This window comes from Megachile rotundata, chromosome 10, assembly GCF_050947335.1.
Source record: "Megachile rotundata isolate GNS110a chromosome 10, iyMegRotu1, whole genome shotgun sequence".
In the NCBI taxonomy this organism is placed as follows: domain Eukaryota; kingdom Metazoa; phylum Arthropoda; class Insecta; order Hymenoptera; family Megachilidae; genus Megachile; species Megachile rotundata.
The window spans coordinates 15331043-15353854 of record NC_134992.1 but is presented as its reverse complement, the minus strand read 5'-3'; the positions used below and the strand labels follow the sequence as shown (position 1 = coordinate 15353854).

At 29.4% G+C, this 22812-nt stretch overlaps 5 protein-coding genes across 15 annotated transcripts; 3 read left to right on the top strand and 2 right to left on the bottom strand.

The window, feature by feature from the left end:
- Positions 1-119: 119 nt before the first annotated feature.
- LOC100880804 (solute carrier family 66 member 2) lies at positions 120-1421 on the top strand. Its single transcript, XM_003707317.3, has 4 exons — positions 120-554; positions 627-763; positions 853-1069; positions 1160-1421. Exons 1-4 carry the CDS (start codon positions 337-339, stop codon positions 1350-1352), a joined length of 765 nt encoding a protein of 254 aa, XP_003707365.2. The 5' UTR covers positions 120-336; the 3' UTR covers positions 1353-1421.
- A 431-nt stretch (positions 1422-1852) lies between these two features.
- LOC100880582 (protein FAN) lies at positions 1853-10285 on the bottom strand. 5 transcript variants are annotated; one of them, XM_012294519.2, is made up of 17 exons: positions 10145-10285; positions 9899-9947; positions 9462-9695; positions 9187-9385; positions 8929-9114; positions 8785-8856; positions 8504-8712; positions 8258-8420; positions 8034-8188; positions 7602-7780; positions 7400-7531; positions 7127-7330; positions 6780-7056; positions 6462-6692; positions 6287-6375; positions 5973-6224; positions 1853-5884 (listed from the first exon to the last, which is right to left on the bottom strand). In XM_012294519.2, the coding sequence occupies exons 2-17, from the start codon at positions 9910-9912 to the stop codon at positions 5787-5789; spliced, it is 2694 nt and encodes an 897-aa protein (XP_012149909.2). In that variant the 5' UTR covers positions 9913-9947; positions 10145-10285; the 3' UTR covers positions 1853-5786. The 5 variants fall into 5 exon arrangements, with proteins under 5 accessions (XP_012149909.2, XP_012149910.2, XP_012149912.2 ...); XM_012294520.2 differs by having other exon boundaries at positions 10113-10244; XM_012294522.2 differs by lacking the exon at positions 10145-10285 and having other exon boundaries at positions 1853-5898; positions 9899-10039.
- Positions 1990-5310, top strand: Bmcp (uncoupling protein Bmcp mitochondrial). 2 transcript variants are annotated; one of them, XM_003707316.3, is made up of 8 exons: positions 1990-2041; positions 2324-2411; positions 2502-2649; positions 2793-3072; positions 3173-3291; positions 4494-4554; positions 4623-4712; positions 4795-5310. In XM_003707316.3, the coding sequence occupies exons 2-8, from the start codon at positions 2339-2341 to the stop codon at positions 4957-4959; spliced, it is 936 nt and encodes a 311-aa protein (XP_003707364.1). In that variant the 5' UTR covers positions 1990-2041; positions 2324-2338; the 3' UTR covers positions 4960-5310. The 2 variants fall into 2 exon arrangements, with proteins under 2 accessions (XP_003707364.1, XP_076392487.1); XM_076536372.1 differs by lacking the exons at positions 1990-2041; positions 2324-2411 and having other exon boundaries at positions 2523-2649; positions 2720-3072.
- Usp5 (ubiquitin specific protease 5) lies at positions 10208-14691 on the top strand. 4 transcript variants are annotated; one of them, XM_012294526.2, is made up of 14 exons: positions 10208-10349; positions 10926-11040; positions 11120-11245; positions 11335-11511; positions 11577-11683; positions 11760-12287; positions 12498-12569; positions 12638-12830; positions 12926-13078; positions 13170-13351; positions 13637-14022; positions 14088-14300; positions 14385-14494; positions 14555-14691. In XM_012294526.2, the coding sequence occupies exons 2-14, from the start codon at positions 10945-10947 to the stop codon at positions 14618-14620; spliced, it is 2409 nt and encodes an 802-aa protein (XP_012149916.1). In that variant the 5' UTR covers positions 10208-10349; positions 10926-10944; the 3' UTR covers positions 14621-14691. The 4 variants fall into 4 exon arrangements, with proteins under 4 accessions (XP_012149916.1, XP_012149914.2, XP_012149913.2 ...); XM_012294524.2 differs by lacking the exon at positions 10208-10349 and adding an exon at positions 10507-10525 and having other exon boundaries at positions 12638-12821; XM_012294523.2 differs by lacking the exon at positions 10208-10349 and adding an exon at positions 10507-10525.
- A 106-nt stretch (positions 14692-14797) lies between these two features.
- Positions 14798-21665, bottom strand: Myo31DF (Unconventional myosin ID). 3 transcript variants are annotated; one of them, XM_003707404.3, is made up of 15 exons: positions 21000-21665; positions 19653-19759; positions 19385-19580; positions 18997-19216; positions 18681-18893; positions 18402-18605; positions 18133-18331; positions 17901-18070; positions 17566-17826; positions 17243-17487; positions 16999-17161; positions 16578-16910; positions 16273-16463; positions 15958-16206; positions 14798-15874 (listed from the first exon to the last, which is right to left on the bottom strand). In XM_003707404.3, exons 1-15 carry the CDS (start codon positions 21086-21088, stop codon positions 15661-15663), a joined length of 3054 nt encoding a protein of 1017 aa, XP_003707452.1. In that variant the 5' UTR covers positions 21089-21665; the 3' UTR covers positions 14798-15660. The 3 variants fall into 3 exon arrangements, with proteins under 3 accessions (XP_003707452.1, XP_076392477.1, XP_012149908.1); XM_076536362.1 differs by lacking the exon at positions 21000-21665 and adding an exon at positions 20811-20976; XM_012294518.2 differs by lacking the exon at positions 21000-21665 and adding an exon at positions 20401-20775.
- Positions 21666-22812: the final 1147 nt, after the last annotated feature.

Genomic DNA, 22812 nt, shown 5'->3' with positions numbered 1-22812 from the left:
ATGAATCACGTCGTGTATGTACGCATACATAATTTGGGATCTAATATTCATGATGCACATACATATAGAGCTTTATTACAGTATCATATAATATATATATATGTATACAGTGATGTTGCATATTTATTGTTAATACGAACAAAATTGCAGAAAACAGTAATATGTAGTAATACATCATGTATAACATTAATGTATTTTGTCGCGATTCGTTGGTTCTTTAATTATTATCAGAGATTTCTTTGATCTAAATGATTTATTGACAAGATGACGTTTAAAAATATTGGGGATATAACCTAAAACTTACCGTCCGTAATGAATCGTAGATAGTGAAATTTTATGTACATGAAAAAATCATCTACAATGTATAATGTCTATGAACAATTAACGATTAAAGATTTGGCACATTGGCTTGCTTCTGGAGCAATAATATTTGGTGGAATTATTCCATATGTACCACAGTACAAGGAAATAAAAAAAAAGGAGAATGCAGAAGGATTCTCCCTTTATGTATGTCTTACGCTTTTAATAGCTAACACATTACGTATTTTTTTTTGGTTTGTACCCTTGTTCTTGTATCGCATGCTTTTACCTTATTAGTTAATGTAATTAAGATATTTTTCTTTCAGGTTCGGAAAGCATTATGAAATACCTCTTTTACTGCAAAGTATATTTATGATCATCACTATGTTTATTATGATCAAACTTTGTGTTAATGTACAAAATAGAAATCAAGTAATAAAAATTCGAGAACATGTATTTTCTGGTATGTTTCAATGCATAGAAATAATCTAACAATCGATTCGATATTTGTAATAATTTTCTTTTAACCAACGAGCAATTTTAATTCGATAGATTTAGATACAAATTTTTTTTGGAAATGGACAGACTTTCAATCTTATTTGGACTTTATGCTGCTGTTTGCAGCCCTAGTAGGAATTCTAACGTACCTATTAGTGGATGTACCGATATTTGTTGAAATTGTAGGAATACTTGCAGTATTAACCGAAGCTATGCTTGGTCTACCACAACTTCTTCGCAATTTTTATAAAAAATCTACCAATGGAATGAGGTATGATGTTATCATTTTACAAACTAGAAATACTTTCTAAAGTAATTTATTCCAATAATAAAGTTACTAATGTTGTCATGTTTATTTCAGTATACTTATGGTTACTATGTGGACATTAGGCGATACGTTTAAAACGTGTTATTTTATTGTAAAAGAAGCTCCAATTCAGTTCGAAGTTTGTGGAACTCTTCAAGTTCTAATTGATATAGCAATTCTAGCACAAGTTTATATCTATAAACATAAAACAACGGTACATACGAGAGTACCAGTTCGAGCTGATTGATATATTAAATTACCAACTATTATACTCTTTGTACAGCATTTATTAATTAAAATATTTATGTTTTCGATATTTATTTCTTCCATAAATGTAATTAAGTGTACGAAAGATTTTAAGTGCACAATGTGTATCATAATCACTTGGCAAACTGAATATTTTTTAACTTGACTTGAAATTCTAACATAATTCATATTTTTCTCAATTGTACTTTTTATACAATTTGATTCTATTACATATATATATAGATAGATTTTTTATAAAGTTTGTTGATACAACAAGCAGCATTCAGTTAAAAATAATATGTATATATGTATATAGTAAAGTCTGGTTATTTAATCTAGAATAAGATTTTAAATTTTAGAAGCTAAAAAAATGAGTCAGTCGTGCAATTCCAACTTTTAAAGATTTTTAATTTGAAAATTTCTGAATTTAGAACAGTATAGGAACTTTTTAAGAACTTATACTATATATAACTATACTAGTACACGTTGATTGGTCATGCATTTGCTGGCGTCGATTTACGGTTTTTTAACACTTTCGAACAATGCTAAGAACAATTCTCGTGTAAAATTAAAGTACAAATTGACAATTAAAACGCAACTATTGATATAATAACTTTTATTATTGATTGCAATTATTTGTACATAAAATTTACTGCACAGTTATAAATTATATCAATTATAAGTTGACTGGTAATTACATATATTATATTCATTAAAGACAATTTCAAGGTTACAGCTAAATCATAGTAAAATCGCATACATTAATATTTAAAACAGCAATATAAATGTTATATTTAGTTTATATTTCATTTTCTTAAATAAAACAATTTGGATTAAGTTAACCTAACTAAAATTTATTTATTTATTTATTTCTTGACCGTTCTAGTAATTATAGTTTTAACAATTTAATTGTGAAAGTGTGTTTTAAAAGTATGATATTAGTATTTAATAGACGTTCTTTTTAATGATAAGGAAGTAAACGTTGTAATGGGAGAAAGTCATTGGAAAGATTGGAAACCTTTTGTTTATGGGGGTTTAGCTTCAATTGTTGCTGAACTAGGTTTGTGATATTAAAATTTTATAACTTCTTTATAAATGAAATACGTTATAAATATTAAATAATTTTTGTTAATATATTATTTCCAATTAGGTACTTTTCCCTTAGATACAACAAAAACTCGACTACAAGTTCAGGGACAAAAGTTAGATAAAAGATATGCTCATTTAAAGTATTCTGGTATGACAGATGCATTGTATCAAATATCGCAACAAGAAGGATTTAAAGCTCTATATTCTGGGTAAGTACATATATAAAATTGTTACATGTATTTGTAAAAACAATTTAAAACTATTTTTTTATCGTTTCAGCAATATACTTTAATTATAATATCGGATTAACAATACAGAATCTCATGTTATCATTAATATTTTTGTTATATAGAATCAGTTCAGCTATTTTAAGACAAGCCACTTATGGAACTATAAAATTTGGTACCTATTATTCCCTAAAAAAGGCAGCTATGGATAAATGGGAAACAGATGATTTAGTTGTTATAAATATTGTATGTGCTGCATTAGCAGGAGCTATTTCAAGTGCAATAGCTAACCCCACAGATGTGGTAAAAGTTCGCATGCAAGTAACTGGTATTAATTCAAATTTATCGCTATTCGGTTGTTTTCAAGATGTATATCAACACGAAGGTATTCGTGGATTGTGGAGGGTATGTAAAATACTTAAGAATTTATTTAAAAATTCTGAATATATTTTGTTTGCTTTGTATAAATTAAAATAAAATTTTTTATTAAATATGTTATATATAGGGTGTTGGACCTACAGCTCAAAGAGCAGCAATTATTGCAGCTGTAGAATTACCTATATATGATTATAGTAAAAAGAAACTTACCACTATTTTGGGGGATAGTGTTAGTAATCATTTTGTGTAAGTAAATTGTATATTTATCTTATCTTGAAGTACAATTTATGTATTATTTTTGTAATTACTGTTACTAAAAGTAATATTGTTCATGTTAATATTAATTATTAATTTTTTAAAGAAAATTTAATGTTTATATGAAATAATAGTAATGTTTGAAAATTTAAAATATGTAAATTAATATGAAATTTTAAGGTTTGCATTCAACCCTTATCCAGGCTATTTGTATTTACTCATATACTGTATTCATTATATTTTTATTATGCTAACAAATGTTCAGTAATAGCAAATAAAACAAATTTTAAATACTGTTTTTCAATAGGTGATGTCATGTGAGTATACTTAGATAACCAGTAATATTTGAATGGTGTTCTGTAACTCATTCATTAACATTTTATTTTATAATAGGATAGTTAATAGTTAATCTTTTTGAGTAAACTATATGTCACATTGTATATCACCAATAATTTATTGTTTTACTGCCATAAAATTGTATGACAGATTATACTAACAAAAATATTTTAATTTTAATTTTAATCTTCCTCGTATTTGGTGTAATATTGACATCATTACATGACATAATTTTATTTAATAGAAAGTTCATAACTTAGAATTACTTCATCTGAGATATTCTTTGCCCAAAAATATTAGTACTGTAATGGTTAGTTATAAAGGAAGTAATATTTTTCTAAAAATGAAAAATTTTATTTCCAGGTTCTTTTACACTGTCATGCGCATGGATATATGCAGTTCGTGAACATTGAGATGACCACAGAGCTTCAAAGTGGAAATTGTATTAATATTTCTTCTTTATATAGAAATCATTGAACTTGTTATTATTCAGATGACTAACCATCTTACATTCTGTTAAGAACAATTTTTGGTTTGCACATATACATCAAGTTTATTTGCAATTCGAAATTTATAATATAATCTGCTGCTTAATTTTTGTATATTTACATTGTTTACTTTATTTACTTATAGGATATTGGTTAAAAAAGTAAATTCATTAGAAATTCACTGTTTTACAGACTTCATAGTTTGTATTTTAATTTACTGTGCCTGGATAAGGGTTGCTTCAGTGGAAGCAATTGAAGTTTGGAAAAAATACTATATGAGTGTACGAATGTACATAATACATGATTTAAAAATTTAAAAATTGATATTAGACACGAAACACATATTTTTCATATTAATACGTATTTTAGGTCCAGCTTTATAGCTAGTATGGGAAGCGCAATAGCTTCTACCCCTATAGATGTTGTTCGTGTAAGTTTAATTAATCATTTAATAACCTATTTTTAGCGTTCGTTCTTGACATATAAATAATGTTACAGACTCGTTTAATGAATCAAAGAAGGATACATACCACAAGCGGTATGCTACAACCTCATATTTATAGCGGAAGTATAGACTGTTTTGTTCAGGTATGTGAATATCGAACGTTGCAATACTTTGAATGTCATTAATACTATATATATATGTATGTTTGTTTGTTTGTTTTTATAGACTTTTAGAAATGAAGGATTTTTAGCACTGTATAAAGGTTTTGTACCTACTTGGTTTCGAATGGGACCATGGAATATTATATTTTTCATAACATACGAACAATTAAAAAAATTGAATCATTCACAGTTTTCATTAAATAAAATATTGGAACGCTCAAATGAATAATAGTAAATAGTTAAAAGTAGGCAAACTAAAGAATTATATACGCGTGTAGATATGATAAAACAGTGGTATAAGTAACAGAAAATAACTTAAGTTCGTATCGTATAATTTATTTTTATGAAGATGGAAGTAAGTTTATTTAGACATATATTGAAAGGAACTATCTAAAAAAATAGAATAAATAGAATTTATTTTTCCATAATGATTAAATTATAATCATTAATGAAAATATATTCACGGTAAAAAATAATGTGATGTGCTTTACAAAAAAGGTGTTATAACTTTTCCATTTGTTGAAAGTCAGAAAGATTACTAGTCAACACATAATTCCTAATAAATAATAATTATAATATATATTTAATTTGCATTTTATATATACGCTTCTATGACACTTTTGATTTGATAAATATACTTTTATGTTATTTGTGTGTATATTTACTTTCGTACGAGAAAAACAAGACTGAACATTAAAACATATGAAATACGTCTAAAAACTCTGCTCAATGTAGGACGAGCATTCTATAAAATAAAAGTCATTTTAAAGAAGGCAACAGTATTTTAAACGTAATATGTTTATATTTATGATCTTCTATAAATTGTTAGAAATGTATACTCATACAACATAAAATATATTAAAATATTATAAACTTTGCAACATACGTTAAACTATTTATGAATATTGTAACAATTTTAATTGAATACACTACAATTATTTTAATATAATCAATTTGCTATATTATATTTACTTCTTAAGTTAAAAGTTATACTTATACAATTTAGCTTATAATCAAACAAATGTTCGAGTCACAGTATAAGTATTATAAGAAGAATTATGTTTTTTTGCAGTTCCATATAATTATCTTTTTATCCTTTCCACCGGTTACAATTATATTATTTTCAGTTGATACTAATAACGCATTAATTGGTCCTAAAAGTGAATGCCTTTTTGATTAAATAAGACAATTTAATTATATATATTCAATCGATTGTTTATTAATCTATATAATATACTGTACCATCATGACAGCGTATTTTTGCAATAAAAATTCCACCTTGCTGGTTCCATACATTAATATTTCCATTGTTATCTCCTATCAGTAGCAAAGTTTCAAACCATGATAATGTTAGAAGTTCGTGTTCTAAGGTTGTATGATAAATCCGTGTACTTGTACAAACGTCAATTATGTTCAACGCTTTGTCCTGTGCACATGATATTATACTTTTTCCCTCTTGATCGAACACCATCGCGTTTATTTTACAAGTATGGGCTGTATAAAAATAGAATATTTATATTCGTTAAGCCAAGGAAACTAATTATTTTAAAATATACCTTTTACAGTTAACTGTAAGTTATATGTGTCCATATTCCACAAAAAAATTTCGCCATCGTCTGTACCAGATACTAGTAACGTTTCATCTCTAAATGTATTCAATATTAAAATGCGATTAATACAATATTTAATAAATATTTAATTTTATACACATGAAAAATGCAAAAGACTTACCTTGATATGTTAATACAAGTTACTTTAGAATCATGGTCTAATTGTGCAATTAGACATTTTGCTGGCTTAATTTTTGTTCCCGAAATATAACTTTGCCACAGTTTTACTGTACAATCCCATGAACCAGATATAATAATTTGACGGGAAGGACTCAATGCTAAACAAGAAATAGCATCGTCGTGTCCTGGTAATACGTCTATTACTCTACCAAATTCAATATCATAAAATATTCTATAAAATTATAAATGATTAATGGTAGAGTTTGAAACGTATATATATACACACACACATAAAATATATATTTAAATAAATGCTCACAACGAATTGTCCCAAGAACCAGCAACTAGTACATTGCGATGAAGAGATGTGTAATATGATACACAAGAAGAAAGTGGTAACGACGATAAAGATACGCTACGCCTCAATTTTTTATTTTTTATACTATACAATTTAAGCATTCCATCTTGTCCAACCGATATCACTTCATCGATTTCTTCCTTAATTATAACTGCAATGCTATTTATGCTATCTTTGTGAGATTGGAAGGTCATTAATTCACATAATTCAAATGTCTTTGTTATGAGATTTTCATTTTCTACAAAAGATCAATGTTCATTTTATACAATTAAGATTTTATGTAAAAATAAAAATCATTCATAGCAAACCTGTTTCGTTTTTAATCGAAGTTAAGACAGTTTCAGCATGAAATTTATCCAGTATCGAAACGGAACGTTTAGGATGTGGTAAAGTAAAAACTTGCTTTGGTATTTGACCAAATTCCATAATCTGTATTTCTAATCCATGTCTATCATTGACATCTCGAATAGTATCTAAATCTACTGCTCCTTCGTAGCATAAATGAAAAAATACTGAAATGTAACGTGTTGTTAAATATATATTCTTTATATATTAAATTTTGCAATTAAATATCAATTTACCATTATTGGCCTTCTCTGCTTCAATTCCTCTTTGTTTGTATCCAAAAATTAGATCGATCCAACAATGAAGATTTTGAGAGACATAATCACTTTCCAAAGCATTTCTTAATACTTGTATAAAGTGAGCTGGGCCTAAAATTGAATAATTGATTTGTAATTAGATTTCAAACGTTTCTATCCTTTCCAAAGAATAAATGCATACCATTTGCCCATGGTGGTAACTGTACGTCTCCTATCTTTGTGCCATCGTGACGGTAACCAAAGTCGATACCGTAACTGTTCACTAAAAAATCCCCACCATTGTTTGTGTCATAAAATTCCGGGATCAATTCTTTAAAGTCAGACATGTTCACCAAAACATTTTTCCATACGTCAGCTACACTGTTAGTTGTTTTTGTTGATAAGAGTAAAACAAAAAATCGATTCTGCAGAGTTGACAGAGTAATTATGTACTTTTACAGTGTAAAAAGCAATTAACATAAAATTTTGCCTTGTCTGTGCGATTCAAAATTATATTCATATATATTTAGCTTAAAAATAATATTAACAATTCTTTAATATTTACAAATTTAGATTTTTACTTTTATAGCATTGTTGCTATTAATATGTGCTTTGATTAATAATACATACATACCTATTGAACATTCTATCTGGATGATCAAATCTTCCATTTTGTAAACAAAGCATGTACTGAGGATATTTTCGTACTAAATAAAATAATACGAATCCTGGTGCGCTATAATGAGAGCCATACAAAAATTTCGGTTCCGACATTTCCAAATACCGTTCCTAAAATGTGGCAATATTGTTATTCGAATATTTTCTATTTGAAAGTATTTATCGCAAAAAGATGTATACCTTCAACCTTTCTAATCGATTTTCTTCGAGTGCTCCAATAGGTTTTGAAAGATCTCTATAAATACTAGTGTCACTTAAATCTAATGTACAAGAGACATAATCTTGTATCACCCAAGGCATAACTGGATACTGAGTTAAATCATGAAATGTTCTATCTGCCAAACTAAAATATATAATATAATATAATATATATACAATTGCTTCAAAATAACTTGTTATCATAACTTATATCGATATAAGATTTACCTATTAATATATAATAGATAATCGTAATTTGACAAAGATCCGTTTTGCCATCTCATAGTCATTTGATCTTGGGGAACTCTTTCTAAAGAAACTGCAGATTGATTTAATAAACTTGTATATAATACATCTCTATCATTTGGACTTTTCAGGGATATAAATAGATGTTCAACTTTATTTTCTGGTTGTTTTAACCACTTAATTTCAAGCCCCTATTATAAAAGAGATGTTGTATATCAAATTATAATGATTATACATATGTAGATGTAAAATATTGTGCTTACAATTTGTCTTAAAAGAAACCTTCTCTTAATAATGTTATTAATGTCCTTTAGTTGTATCTTCAGAACTGGATGCTAAAAATGTGAAAATGTTTTTTGAACTACTTAAGTGAGAATTATCAATTATTGCTATTAAAAAGTGCATACTTGATCCAAATTATTATAAGGTTGAAAATAAATTCTTGAAGTTGTCAAAAGTATTCTTCCTGGATTTATAACAAGAGGTAATACTTTATTTGCTTGAATTTCTAATACTACTTGCTCATAAAGATCTTCCAACCATGATGTATCAAATGATACCCTAGATTGTCGAGAATGTACAATAGCCATAATCTGTACAAATATAACAATTTAATAATTTTATCTACTAATATAATAATAAAAAATAATGTTTATTAAAAATACCATGGCATTTTGTTCTGCAGTTGGTAAGGTGGTTGCTCTGATCAGTTGTAGCATTTGTGGAAGGCAATCATCTACTTTTGCATAATTAAAGTAGAAATAAAAAGTAGCATTTTCATGTATAAATTTATATGGTGCAGGAATATTCTTTTCCAACATTTCCACATATTGCTTACACTGGACCAATAATGTATTGCCATATCTTATAAATAAAATCAAATTTAATGACATATCAACAAAATATAATGTACACATATCTATAGCACTGTAATACTAACTTTGCGATGACACTGTTAGATTTACATTGTTCAATACCTATAGTTTCTTTAAGTTGAATTTTAATTAAAGGCTGATTAATATCCTTATTTACAAATACTAAGGATTTTGAACATAATTTTAATCTTCCATCTATCCACTTTTCTCCTTCTGAACTGGAACTATCAAGCGTTTTCATTTGAACGCTATAATCTTCAAAAAATATTTCCCCTGGTTCTAAGAGGAGCATCGTGAATCTGATACCAAGCAAACATATTAGTAATCATTTTTTAAGTACTAAGTTACAGAATGTAATAACTTATAATTTATGTTTAAAATATTGACTATCTAATGATGAAAAAATAATTTCATATAATTTTATAATGATTGTAAAATATAGTTCATAATAACCCAAAAAGTAATGTTACACAATGTTGCAAAATATTAAAAAGATACGCACCTTTCTTTTTCCATTATTACAAAAATGAATGTAAACAATTTGGTTATAACTGCAAATTAGAATAAATATATATAACAAACGATACACATGATTCAATGAAACATTCGTTGCTTTTAAAGTCTACATGATCATTTCTCCATAAATAAAATGTTTTATTTTAGAATAACGACAGATTAGATTTTAGGTTAACGGCAGATTTGAGTAGCTCACACACATATATGTATGAAACTTCGATAAGCTCCCCACCATTGGTGTGACAATAGTCACCAGTTAGTGCTGATCCATCGCTTTATAGCTATTCGCTTTGGTCATATAATTACATGGTGGACAAAAACATGTGAACAAGAAAAAGATGCAATGATGTGTTTAAGCAACCATAATCAAGTGGTGTCTTGCGAGCTCTCAAATTTCTGAATTCTCATATCTCCAAATCTTCAAATTCCAGACCTACGTATGTAACTAGTCATGCTTGGTGTAAGGAGTATACAAAACAAAACATTACTAAATACATATGTTTAGCGCGATGAAATTCGCAAGTGCGCATTCATATTGCTAATAGTTACTAAATATTCCCGAGCCAATTAGAGCTGACATGCGCAGAATGAACAGAAACTCGCCAGTTGATGAGTATGATTTTCCGTGAAAAGATTGATATATTTATATGTATTTAAATACATACGAGCACAACATCTATGTATAGTTTGCTCAAACGTACTAATAGGAAAAATTAAATTATTTAATCTAAAATCGTATCAAGAAATACCTTTTTTTTTGTTAAATGACATCTTTGATTATAGTACATTATATGAAATCAAAATATGAAAGTACATGTTGTATAGTATCGTAATTTACTATTGAGTACCACTGGTTTTTAAAGAGGAACAAGAGGAATCGAATACGTTCCGCTTCTTTCTCCTTATTCCTCAAATCACGCATATCATCAATACGATTTACCGGTGATATTAAAATAGGTTATTTTTGATCTAATACAAAAGTTTTGTGTGATCAAATTTATTTTTCTTTATAGTGGTTTCATTTTATTTACGATGGAAGAATTGATGAAACATTTGTCTAAAGTAAAAGTACCCCAGAAAAATGATAAAATATACAAAGACGAGTGTGTTTACTCTTTTGATACTCCAGTAAGATGTCATGATGATTTTATAATTTCAAACAATAACATCAGCATGTAATAATTATTCTCGTCATCTTATTTTTAAGGATTCTCCTACAGGCCTGTATGTTAATCTTACTACATTTCTCGGATTAGGCCAGGATTATTTACAACATTATTATCAGTTAACAGAAAATCCTGTATTTCTACACATTAAACGAAGAAGAAAAGAGGTAAATTATTTATTAAATATAAGAAATTTTAGTGAAAAATATTTCATAAATGGTATTCGTATAACAAAATACCGAGTTTTTGTTTATAGATCCCTTCTGAACATGAAGGTGATGGACCTGAAAAGAAAATTACAAGGTTAGCAATAGGAACAGCCGATGGTTTTACACCGGACCAACAAAAATATACTTACTATGAATCTTACCAAATTGTTATTTTACCAAATTTCACAACAATACCTTATCCAACAGATAATTTATTGCACGAAGTAAGTTTGTTGTAATGATGGAATTTGAAAGAATAAAAAGAATGTATAAATTATAATTTTTATAGGTAGAACTTTCAGTTACGCGTGTGTTAGAAGCAGAAGCTGCAACAAAAGCAGCCGAAGTAGACGCGTTGTCTGGAACTTGGGACGGAGAAATAAGAGCAATTTCAAAGTGAGATTAAAAGTTAAAATATTAATATTAACTATTTTAATTATTATCGTAATCATAATAATCATTTCATTTTTAGACATGCAGCGAATCTTAAACAATTGGATAATGGAAAAAAGATACCTCCAAGTGGGTGGAAGTGTGAGAAATGCGACTTGACACAGAATCTTTGGCTTAATTTAACTGATGGCAGTATTCTCTGTGGACGTAAATTTTATGATGGAACAGGAGGAAATGATCATGCAGTTCAACATTATCGTGCTACCGGTTATCCGTTAGCTGTGAAATTAGGGACTATAACTAAAGAAGGGAAGGGAGATGTGTTCTCATACGATGAAGATGATATAGTAGAAGATCCTTACTTAGTTACGCATTTAGCTCATTGGGGTATCAATATTGCCCAAATGGAGAAAACCGATAAATCTATGGTGGAGCTTGAATTAGATCTTAATCAAAGATTTGGTGAATGGGTTGCACTTCAAGAAGCTGCAAGTAAACTAACACCTCTGTATGGACCTGGATACACGGGACTTGCTAACTTAGGAAATTCTTGCTACTTAAATAGCGTTATGCAAATGTTGTTTGTAATTCCAGACTTTATAAAAAGGTTTGTAGTTTCATTTTACTATAAAAATTTTACTCTATTCTTGAGTATATCCTTGGTAAGTTTAATAAATATATATATGGTAAACTTTCTCTGATGATACAAAAGGATTTATATTATTGCTGTAGTAATTATTAAATCAATATATTTTTAAAAAAATATTGTCTTTTGTCATGATAGGATTGGTATATAATAATTGAAAATAAATTTTAGATTTGTAGATGGAGCACCGCAAATATTTCAACAAAGTTACATTGATCCAGCAAATGACTTTGATGTTCAAATGTAAGTTAGAAGAAAGTAAAAATTACTGCATCTAAAGAACCCTAAGATACGAATGATCGCTATTATAGGGCTAAACTTGGAATTGGTTTACTTTCTGGCAAATATTCAATACCACCAAGTACAAATAATGAAAATGAATCGCGTCAAGGTATTCCTCCGCGGATGTTCAAAAACTTAATTTGTCGTGAACATCCTGGATTTTCTACCAACGGACAACAGGATGCACAAGAATTCTTTCTTCACGTCATAAATGTTGTAGATGTAATTAAATTAAATTAAAAATTGTTTTTTCTTTCATTAAATTTTCTGATATAAAATTAAGATATAATACTAATGTCTGGAAACGAATCACATAGCGCCACAGCCGTCATCGGATGAATCCCACTGATTGTTTTAAATTTAAAGTGGAAGAAAGGTATCAATGCAGTCGTTCTAACAAAGTAAAGTATACTTATCGCCCGGAATATTTACTGCCATTGTCAATACCTGTGGAAGCTGCAATAAACAAAGTAAATTAATTGTACACCTTTTTAACTTTAAAATTTGTGTTCAACCATTATATATTATAACATATATATATACATATCTTTTAATATATAGGATGAAGTTGCGGCCTACGAGAATGCCAAGAAGGAAGCCGAGTCAAAAGGACAAAAATTAGATTCAAATGCATTTGTTAGACCTCGTATAAAGCTCTCCTCTTGCTTACAAGCATTCGTTCGATCTGAAATAGTAGAACAATTTTACAGTTCAGCACTGAACGAAAAAACTACAGCACAAAAGTAAGTCATGGTTTATTTCAGTGATAGGCAGATCATTTGTCCACCAAATAACTCATGGGCACCAAGTGTATATCTAGAGAGACTTTAGGGAAGCGGTTAAGAAAGATCTAGAGAAAGTTCTGAAGAGGTGAATAGGGAAAGTAAGTGATTTGAAAAAAGACTCGGGAGAATTTCCTAAATCCTGATGACAGGAAAAATATAGTGCCATATAGTGTACCAAGTTCTGCCTATCACTGGTTTATCCAATAAATGGTACACATAATCAATAAATGTATTCTTTTATAGAACAACTAGACTTGCTACTTTTCCGGATTATCTATTAATACACTTAAAAAAATTCATGATAAGACTAGATTGGAAACCTATGAAATTAGATATAGCGGTTGAAATGCCTGATATATTGGATTTAAGTTCTCTTCGAGGTTCTGGTTTACAACCTACAGAAGAATTGTTGCCAGAAACAGATGGTTCTGAACCTTCTCCGCCGGTTTATGATACCGTGATTTTGGATCAATTAATAGATATGGGATTTCCACCAGAAGCTTGTAAAAGGTCCCTATATTTTACAGAGAATCGTAATTTAGAAGCAGCTACCAATTGGTTAATGGAACATATTATGGATTCAGATTTTGCAGATCCATTTGTACCACCTGGAATTGACGCAAAAGCAGGTAATGTGTTGATAAATACAGGAAGTAACATTACTTTTGTTATATATGTTTTTTGTTCATTTTAGGAAAAGATAGATTTACGGTAAACGAAGATGCTCTTGCAATGGTAATGGGAATGGGTTTCACCAGAGAACAAGCAACGAAAGCTCTTAAAGCGACTGACAATAATTTAGAACGCGCAGCAGATTGGATTTTTAGTCATCAAGCTGAGTTAGATACTTTAGAAATTGAAGATGAATCAGGGCATTCCGAAGAAACATTTAGAGACGGAAGTCATCGTACGATACTTTACATTTTTTTTATCGTGTTTATACGTTACATTTAAGATTTTTTAAGTAATTGCTTTTGTCGTCGTATTTTAGAATATAAATTAGTGGGATTTATATCTCATATGGGAACATCAACAATGGTAGGACATTATGTGTGTCATCTTTTAAAAGAAGGCCGATGGGTAATATACAATGATGACAAAGTATGTATCGCAGATATCAGGTGTTTAATATAATAGATCTATATAAGTTATTTATTTCAGGTTGCGTTGTCGGAAAATCCGCCAAAAGAATTAGGATACATATATCTGTATGAACGCATCGATTAGATCACGTTATTATTTTGTATAAAAAATGTATTCTATTATACTTTAACAATAAAAAGTACGTGAAAAACGGATTTTCCTTTTTTTCACTTGTAGCGAAATATAATATTCATAGGAACACTTATAGAATGTTAACTGCCGTCTCTTTTTATTATTCTGGTACAACTTTACACACAAATATAAATATATAAAAGATTAGTTTATTTTTAACAATGGCACCATTTTACACCGTGCTTTATACCTCTTGCATAATCTTACATTTCAATTACAAAATCATTATCACTTTTATCAATAGCACTACAGTAACGTTAGAACACCATCATGTTAACATGATTAACAAATTTTCTATATTATAATTAAATAATGACAAATCTATGAACTGTAAAATTCTTATTATCTTAGAAAACATTTATCTTTAAAAATGTATAATCTGAACAATATAAATTTTCAATATTAACATTATATATAAATCTTATTTTGTAAGTTTGATTAGCTTCCTATATATTGTATAAAAATCACATGACAGCGTAAAAACAGATACTTTAAGTAGAAGGCCACGATATTAAATAACACTAGGGTATCAAAAATGATACCTTCTTAAGGCAATACTGTTTTCATTCTCTTAAATACTATCTGTTCGTACATATGTGTATATATATATATATATATATATATATGATTCCAAATTTTATAATTTACAAATTATTCACATGTATAACGCATTTATTACTTGTATTACTTGCAAAATATTGCGTTGCTTTTAGCATGTATTTACAAAAAAGAATTAATTCTGTTCAACAGTGATGATTATTCAATTGACTTTTTATGATAAAAATACTTCACGTTATTAAATAGATGTATTCGCTTTTGTTTTTCACTTATTAATAATGACTCATACTTTTCCTAACAGTATTTGTACATCAAGAAATGCTTAAAACAGCCTTTAAGACACACGAATATAAGAACTTCGAAGCATTCTCATAAAAGCTTTAAGAATAATTTAATTACACTGCTTTTGATAAAATATCGAACTAATTATCATTTCAATTAGTTGACCTACTTTGAAACCTTGTATTAGTATTTCCATCAATTATACCAACTGATGGTGGAATGGCATATATAATGTTGTCTCCATCTTTCTTGAATGTTGGCTCATTAACCTCGGGATGTACTTCTACTCGTAACATCTTGCTTTTGTTTCCTAACATACACTTGAATTTTATATCCACCATAACTTGTAAGTCAGCGGAACGTAACCTGGTACAAAATTTATTTCTAAAGCATACATCATAACAACAATTTTCTTCAAAATATATCTTAAAAAATAAATGTATACCCACTGATTATATTTATTACTTAAAATACCAACAAGTTCGCCAACTTTATCTTCTTTAGTAATGATAGACATAATGAAATCGTTTCCTCGATTTGAGTGGATCGTTATAAGTTGATCTCTTCCGGATGATACACTCAGACCTGTGATCTCTGTTATTGGCATACCTTTTCTCATAGTCTTAAATTTAGAATTCTCAAGTTTATATATTGCATGCTCGGTAACAACCAGTACACGATCTTTCGGTTTATTAAACCTGCATAAATAATTTATATATTATAAGTAATGCATGGCTTAATCAGATAATATATTTCATACAAACCTATTAGTCTTTTTTATGAACGCACTAAACAAGACAGTTTTAAAATGATCGGTATTACGAAGATTATTTATCGAAGCATTAAAAATGTCACTTTGAGGGTTCTCTTCTGGTTTAGATAAATAATTTCCTTCCCAGCGTCTGTCTTGTCCCCAGTAAACTCGTTTCGAACGTAAAACGCTTCCGGCAGCCATCTAATATTTTAATAGAAAATCAAAGATGTCATTTACCTATTACTTCAATAATATTTTCTCATAAACTATAGTGTACTATTTATCATAGTTTCATAACAATTAAAATATATATACTTTTAACCGTAATTGAGGCCAATCTTCCCTAGGGATAAGTCGAAGTATCATCCATGCCCTCCACCTCCCATACATAATTTTTAGAACAGGTATTACATGTTTTACTGCAAAATTTTCACGGGGCCAAGGTAAGTGCTTGCCATAATCACGCATCATCTTCGCATTTTGAAAAGTTTTTTCTAATTCTTTAATATAAGTACGTATTTTATATCTTCGATAGTGTTTCATTATAATAAGCGCAGCCTTCATCTTTTTATATTTTTGACGACACAAGTATCCCCTCCATTGCTTTTGTAATAGTATTACGATACTTGGTATCAAATCACTACGTGCCTGCAAACAATTATGGTTCAAACAGAATTTTCGGAATGTGCATGTTTTGAAATAGAAAGATTGAACTGAAGAAAATTAATTTATAAACCTTTTCTAACGCAAAAAGCGTTTGAGGCGAGCGAATAAATATTTTAGTATGTCCATATTTCACGTCGTTACTAAAACCTGTTTCATCTATTAATTTACGTACACCATCTTTATCAGTACCACCTCGAAAATTTGGCCAAGTATATTGTGATATCATCTTGTATCTGATAGAGGTAATATTGATAGAATTCAATTATAAAACATACATATAAAAATAACAAATAACTGATTTTAAATAACAATACCGTTTTAAAAATGTATCATATCGTTGACGATATGCAAAACCAGCGCGTCTGACCAATACATTTTCAACAAGACCTAAATATCGTACTTGATGGTTTACTCTTTCTTCATCGAACACAACTGGCGATTTAACTTCGTTAGGTTTTATGCATCTAACATAGAACGGTTCTTTACTTGTCAAATTTTTAACCAGAGCTATCATAGAATTACGAAATAGAGTACCGGCAGTTAAAGGTCTTTTTGTTGTCTGAAATAAATGAATGAAAATATATTTACATAAACATTTGGATAAACTGCAATACGATGTATGTATATATTTTTATACCTTTAAAATATTTTGAGCCCCTTCTGGCCACATTTTGCTAATTATTGGATTCTTACTGTTATACAGTAAACGTTTAAAATCTTGAAATAGTGTATCTTTATTTTTATCTAAACAGCCATTAATATTATATATTACATCTCCAGCATAATGTTTAATTTTAAATTGAATTTTATGCTGAAGTTCTTTATCCATTGGTTTTAATTGCCGGGATGAATAATGTTTGTGATCAAATAACTTTTGATCCATAGCCTCCAAAAGCATCTAACAAATATATTACAAAATATGTACGAATTTCTTTTTATATATATGTAAGGTAATAATTTACAAATACTAACTTCGTCTGTAATTTTGCCAACGCTAAGACAAGCTTCATCCATAATTGCTATAATTCCTTTGTGAGGTTGTTCCACAAGATCACAAATTATCTGATTATTGAAATAATCAATATTTTGCCATGCTATACCTTCTCTTTTATATTCTTCTTGTTCTTGCTTTAATACCAGTTCTAAAACATTTAATGTTATCGTAAAATGTATAATATAATAAATATACAGAAAGCTATCTTACCAATAAATAGTTGTTGTAATTTTTCATTGCAGTAGTTAATACAGAATTGTTCAAAACTATTCGTATCAAAAATTTCAAATCCATATATATCAAGTACACCGATCACTGTTCTATATCTCTTATAAGTTTCTGTATCATTCACATTAATAGCAGTATTAACACGGGATACTATCTCGGTGAATAACCTTTCATATATAGCCTGAAACATTTTTTAACATTTACGTATCTTTACTAAAAACGTGAATAAAAAAGTTACATAAAAGTCTTACTTTCGCTAAGGCATCCCTTCCATACTCTGCTTCTGTTGAAGTATGAGTTTTCTGCATAACTTCTCCACCTGCTGCGATAACTCTTTGAGTTAAAGCAGTACTTAATTCTTGTGGGCTAATAGACAGTAAATTAGCTGTATCATTTAAAGCAGTTCTGTTGGCAATTAATAGTTTATCCTCTTCGTGTTTGAAAGTAATATTGCCCTGTAAAATACATAAACCTTTGTCTAAAAAATAGAACAACAAAGTTTTGACTGTATTATGTAAATTACAACAAACCAAATGCAGTATGCCAGCAATAATATTCCAGATTGTATGTACTTCATTTTCAACAAATCCAAGAGTAGACATAGCAGAAATAACCATTTTATAATCACTTTTATCACTTGGACTCGCTTTATTACAATTTCCAGCACCAACATAGAAGTATGCAGCTGGGTCTCTGACCAATCTTAGTTTATTTAATTCTCCTTCGCTACAGCCATTTAATAACTATATATTTAAAATAAAGGATATATATATGTACATGTGCTTATATTTATATACATCATACAATAGAAAAAAACAAAGAGATAAAAAGTAAATGTATCAATACCTGATAAAAACAATGAAAGTTACGTTCACCATTTTGTTGATACACAACTCTTGACTTCTCCAGCAAGTAATTGGTAACATGTCCTCCAATTGGATCTCCTTTGAAATTGAAATTTATATCCATGTATTTTCCAAATCGAGACGAATTATCATTTCTATTTGTTTTTGCATTTCCAAAGGCTTCCAATATCGAATTGGATTGAATAAGAATATTTTTTACTCTGACATACAAGAAAAAATAATTTTAAATGCTAAAAATATAAAATCCTAAAAGCAAATGAAGTAGGTGCAACTGTTGTATCATACATTTGTTTCCTTATAATAATTCACGATACAAAGATAAAAAAAATTAATCATAGCAAATTAGAGTTCTCGAATAATTTATATACCTTTCAATCTCTTGCTGACCACTTAAATTTGTAACTGCAGCAATGTATTTCATAATAATTTTACTCGCTTCTGTTTTCCCAGATCCTGACTCTCCACTTATTACTATACAGGTATCACGACCTTGTTGTTTCATTTCTCTGTGTACGGCATCAGAAATCGCAAAAATATGTGGTGGATTTTCAAATAATTCTCTATCTATAATTCAAATTTTTATTATGCTTTTATTGTATTATTTGAGAACAAAACATTTACTCCATAATCATTTACCTTTATATTTATTGATATAATTGCTATCGTATATGTTTATATTTCTATAAGGATTTATACTGACACATACTTCTCCGATATACGTGTAAATTTTACCACCGTTAAACCTAAAATATTAAATTATATGGAATATAAATAATACGAAAATTGTAAATTAGCAACCAGAAAATAATTTAAAATAAAACATAACATAAAATAATTTTATGTTGTAATAATACTGCAATTAGACATTAATCTTTTATGTACAAAAGATAAGCTTTATCTTTTTATCGAGGGTAAGGTGATTAAATGATTAAGTTTTGCTATAAATGTTCTTATTTGTGATATGTAACAAATTCTATAATACAATTATATAATGTAATATCAATTTTGTTTGCATATAAAGTACTATATATATATTTAACAACTAAGTAGGTTTTAGCAGGCTTTAAATATAAGCTTCCTTTATCTAAAAATAAACGAAAGGTGAATAAATTTAAAAATTCTTGTATTTGCAAATTTTAAAAATTAAACATTTAAAAATTTCTAAATATAAAAATAATGATATCGAAAATTTTTTGCTGCATTGTAATTTTTTCTAGGAACGTTTAGTTTACTCTAATAAAGTAAACACTTCATATTCTGTCTTATCTATTTATGTTCTCTATTTCCCGCTTAAAATTATTCCTTTCTTTTAAACATGTACAAATATAGATTAATACTTAATTAAATAAAATGTATGATTCGTGTTGGAATAACATAATAGTACAAATGTTTAATGTCTGCATAGAATAAAGAAGAAACTAAAAACATTTTCAGCCCAATGAAACATAATGCAAAATTAAATACGCGCAAACTGAAGACGATGACTCATAGACTATAGAACCTGATAAGATTTAAACATTTATTATAAAATCAAACTATGTCAGAACGGTTTTACGTATAATAATGTTACGAATAAATCTATGCATTATAATTATAAATTTTATACGAAAGACAATAAAACTATGCAAAAATTGAAAGCTTCACTGCTGAAGCGTAAGTAGAATAGTGAAATCTACAAGCTTATTATCGATTAAGAATGATTTTATTGCGAATCGAGGGTATGTTTCTTGTAATAAATTTTTAGGTCAAGTTGAAATCCAAACAGGTACTTTTATGATGTTGAATTACAACCACCTGCTAATATACATAGTTAGCCACGCCCTCTTGGTGGATGATCTATGAAGTACTACAAATTACTGGGGTGCTCGGAAGACACCTGTGGCCTATGACAATTCTCAAGAAGAAAGCAACGCACGTTTCTCGATTTCCCGCCATTTAGATCATTTGCCATAATATTTGTTACTACTCAGAATACAATCTTACCTTGTCCGTAAATTATCTACAACACTCTCCACAGTAATTTCATCTAAAAGAACCAAATCTCCAATACCCACTTCTTCTTGTGTTGCCATTTTCTTAATAATATAATACACGCATAAAAATTACGATTTCATATAAGTAAACGCATACAATGTCTGTCAACTATCCGATATGTAGCTGTTATTACCGTCTCCGCCACTATGCTGCACTAAGCGAGTGACGAGTGCGGTTAACTGAAAACCCCAACCTATCTTTTGCCCCTCCATAAGTTTGTAGTATTCACAGGGACATTACAACAGTATCTATCTATATATAGTCAATTCACGGAAAGAGCAAGAGCGTCGAACGACCAGTTTTCAGTCTTTCTGCGCATTTTCTGTCTACGTTTCTACACATTATCGTTTGTGTATGACAACCACGGATGCGCTGTTCAAATGTTCAAATTTTCAAATTCCCCAAATTTTTATATTCTCAAACTTTTAGTTACACAAATTTTTTAATTTGCAGATTCCCAATTTTTTAAATTCGAAAATTTAGTAGTCGAAATAAACGATTGACGGGTTTACTTTCACCAATAATGCCACTTTTCTTAGGGATATCTATCATATTATCACCGACTTTAGTTTATTTTTTTTTCCACCGTGTAGATGACCACGAAAATAGAAACAAACTATAGAGCAGTGTTGGGCAGTCGTGAAATTTTATCTCACGCGAGAGCTTTTTGCGCATGCGTCAGCGACGAAACAGCTTGCTGCCAATGCCGTACCTAGCCGGTACACGCAGTGATGACTGATGAGGGCACCTTAATGATCCTACATAATTTTTCAAAAATTCTTATTCTTATTCTTACTTATAATACATATATTATAAGTAAAATTACAATCGTAGCTCTTAAATTCTAAATTAAATTCTAATCGTAGCTCTTAGCTCGGTATAGTTCTCTGAAGATTTTTTAAAGCCTTCAGAGAACTATACCAATTACCAGGTCACACCACGTGGAGGTGGCTACGATAGCGACCCACCCTAACTCCAAATCCCTTCCTCCCTCCAAATGCAACCTCATTTATCAGAAGGATAAATGAGTTCTAACTCTACGTAGCTCATACGCTCGCATATACAAGTTCTTTACCACAATCCAGTAAAGAACTTGTATCACACACACACACACATACATTAACTTAATACTAATCGCATGGGATCCCACACACGCACGCTTAACTTATTCTAAACGCCGCATGGTACCTCTCATTCTAAGATTGCACTCAAATAATCTATGACGAAGTAAAAAAGCAAAGGGGCAAAAAAGAAAGTTAGAAGAACTTTCTACTAAAAGCAAAGAAAGTTAGAAGAACTTTCTACCAAAAGAAAAGAAAGTTAGAAGAACTTTCTGTGAAAAAAGGGGACCATTATTTTTCGCCAAGCGAACCTTGCTTTCCATGGGTCAAAGGGTAGCCCATAGTGGCTTACGTGAACCACGACGGCAAAGATGAACCGAAGATACCTTTGGCAAGAACGAGTGATACACCCCAGTTGGCGGAGGGTTTCCCATTTCTGACGCGCGGGCGACTTATACAGAGGACACCCTTGCCGTGATGCCCCTTGGCAGTATGGCGGCAGATCGGGGGGGCACATCATGCTATGAGAGGTGCTCCCCCCGTTCGGCCCCGCCGGGCAAAGAATATCACTCGCGCTACACCGGCACTTGCAGCTCACCTCTACCGCGTGTTCACAGCGCTATGAACCCCCAATGATCCACTTGGGCGCAGAACGATTGACAAAAAATAAGTGGGTATACTACAAGCTAACGCGTACAAAG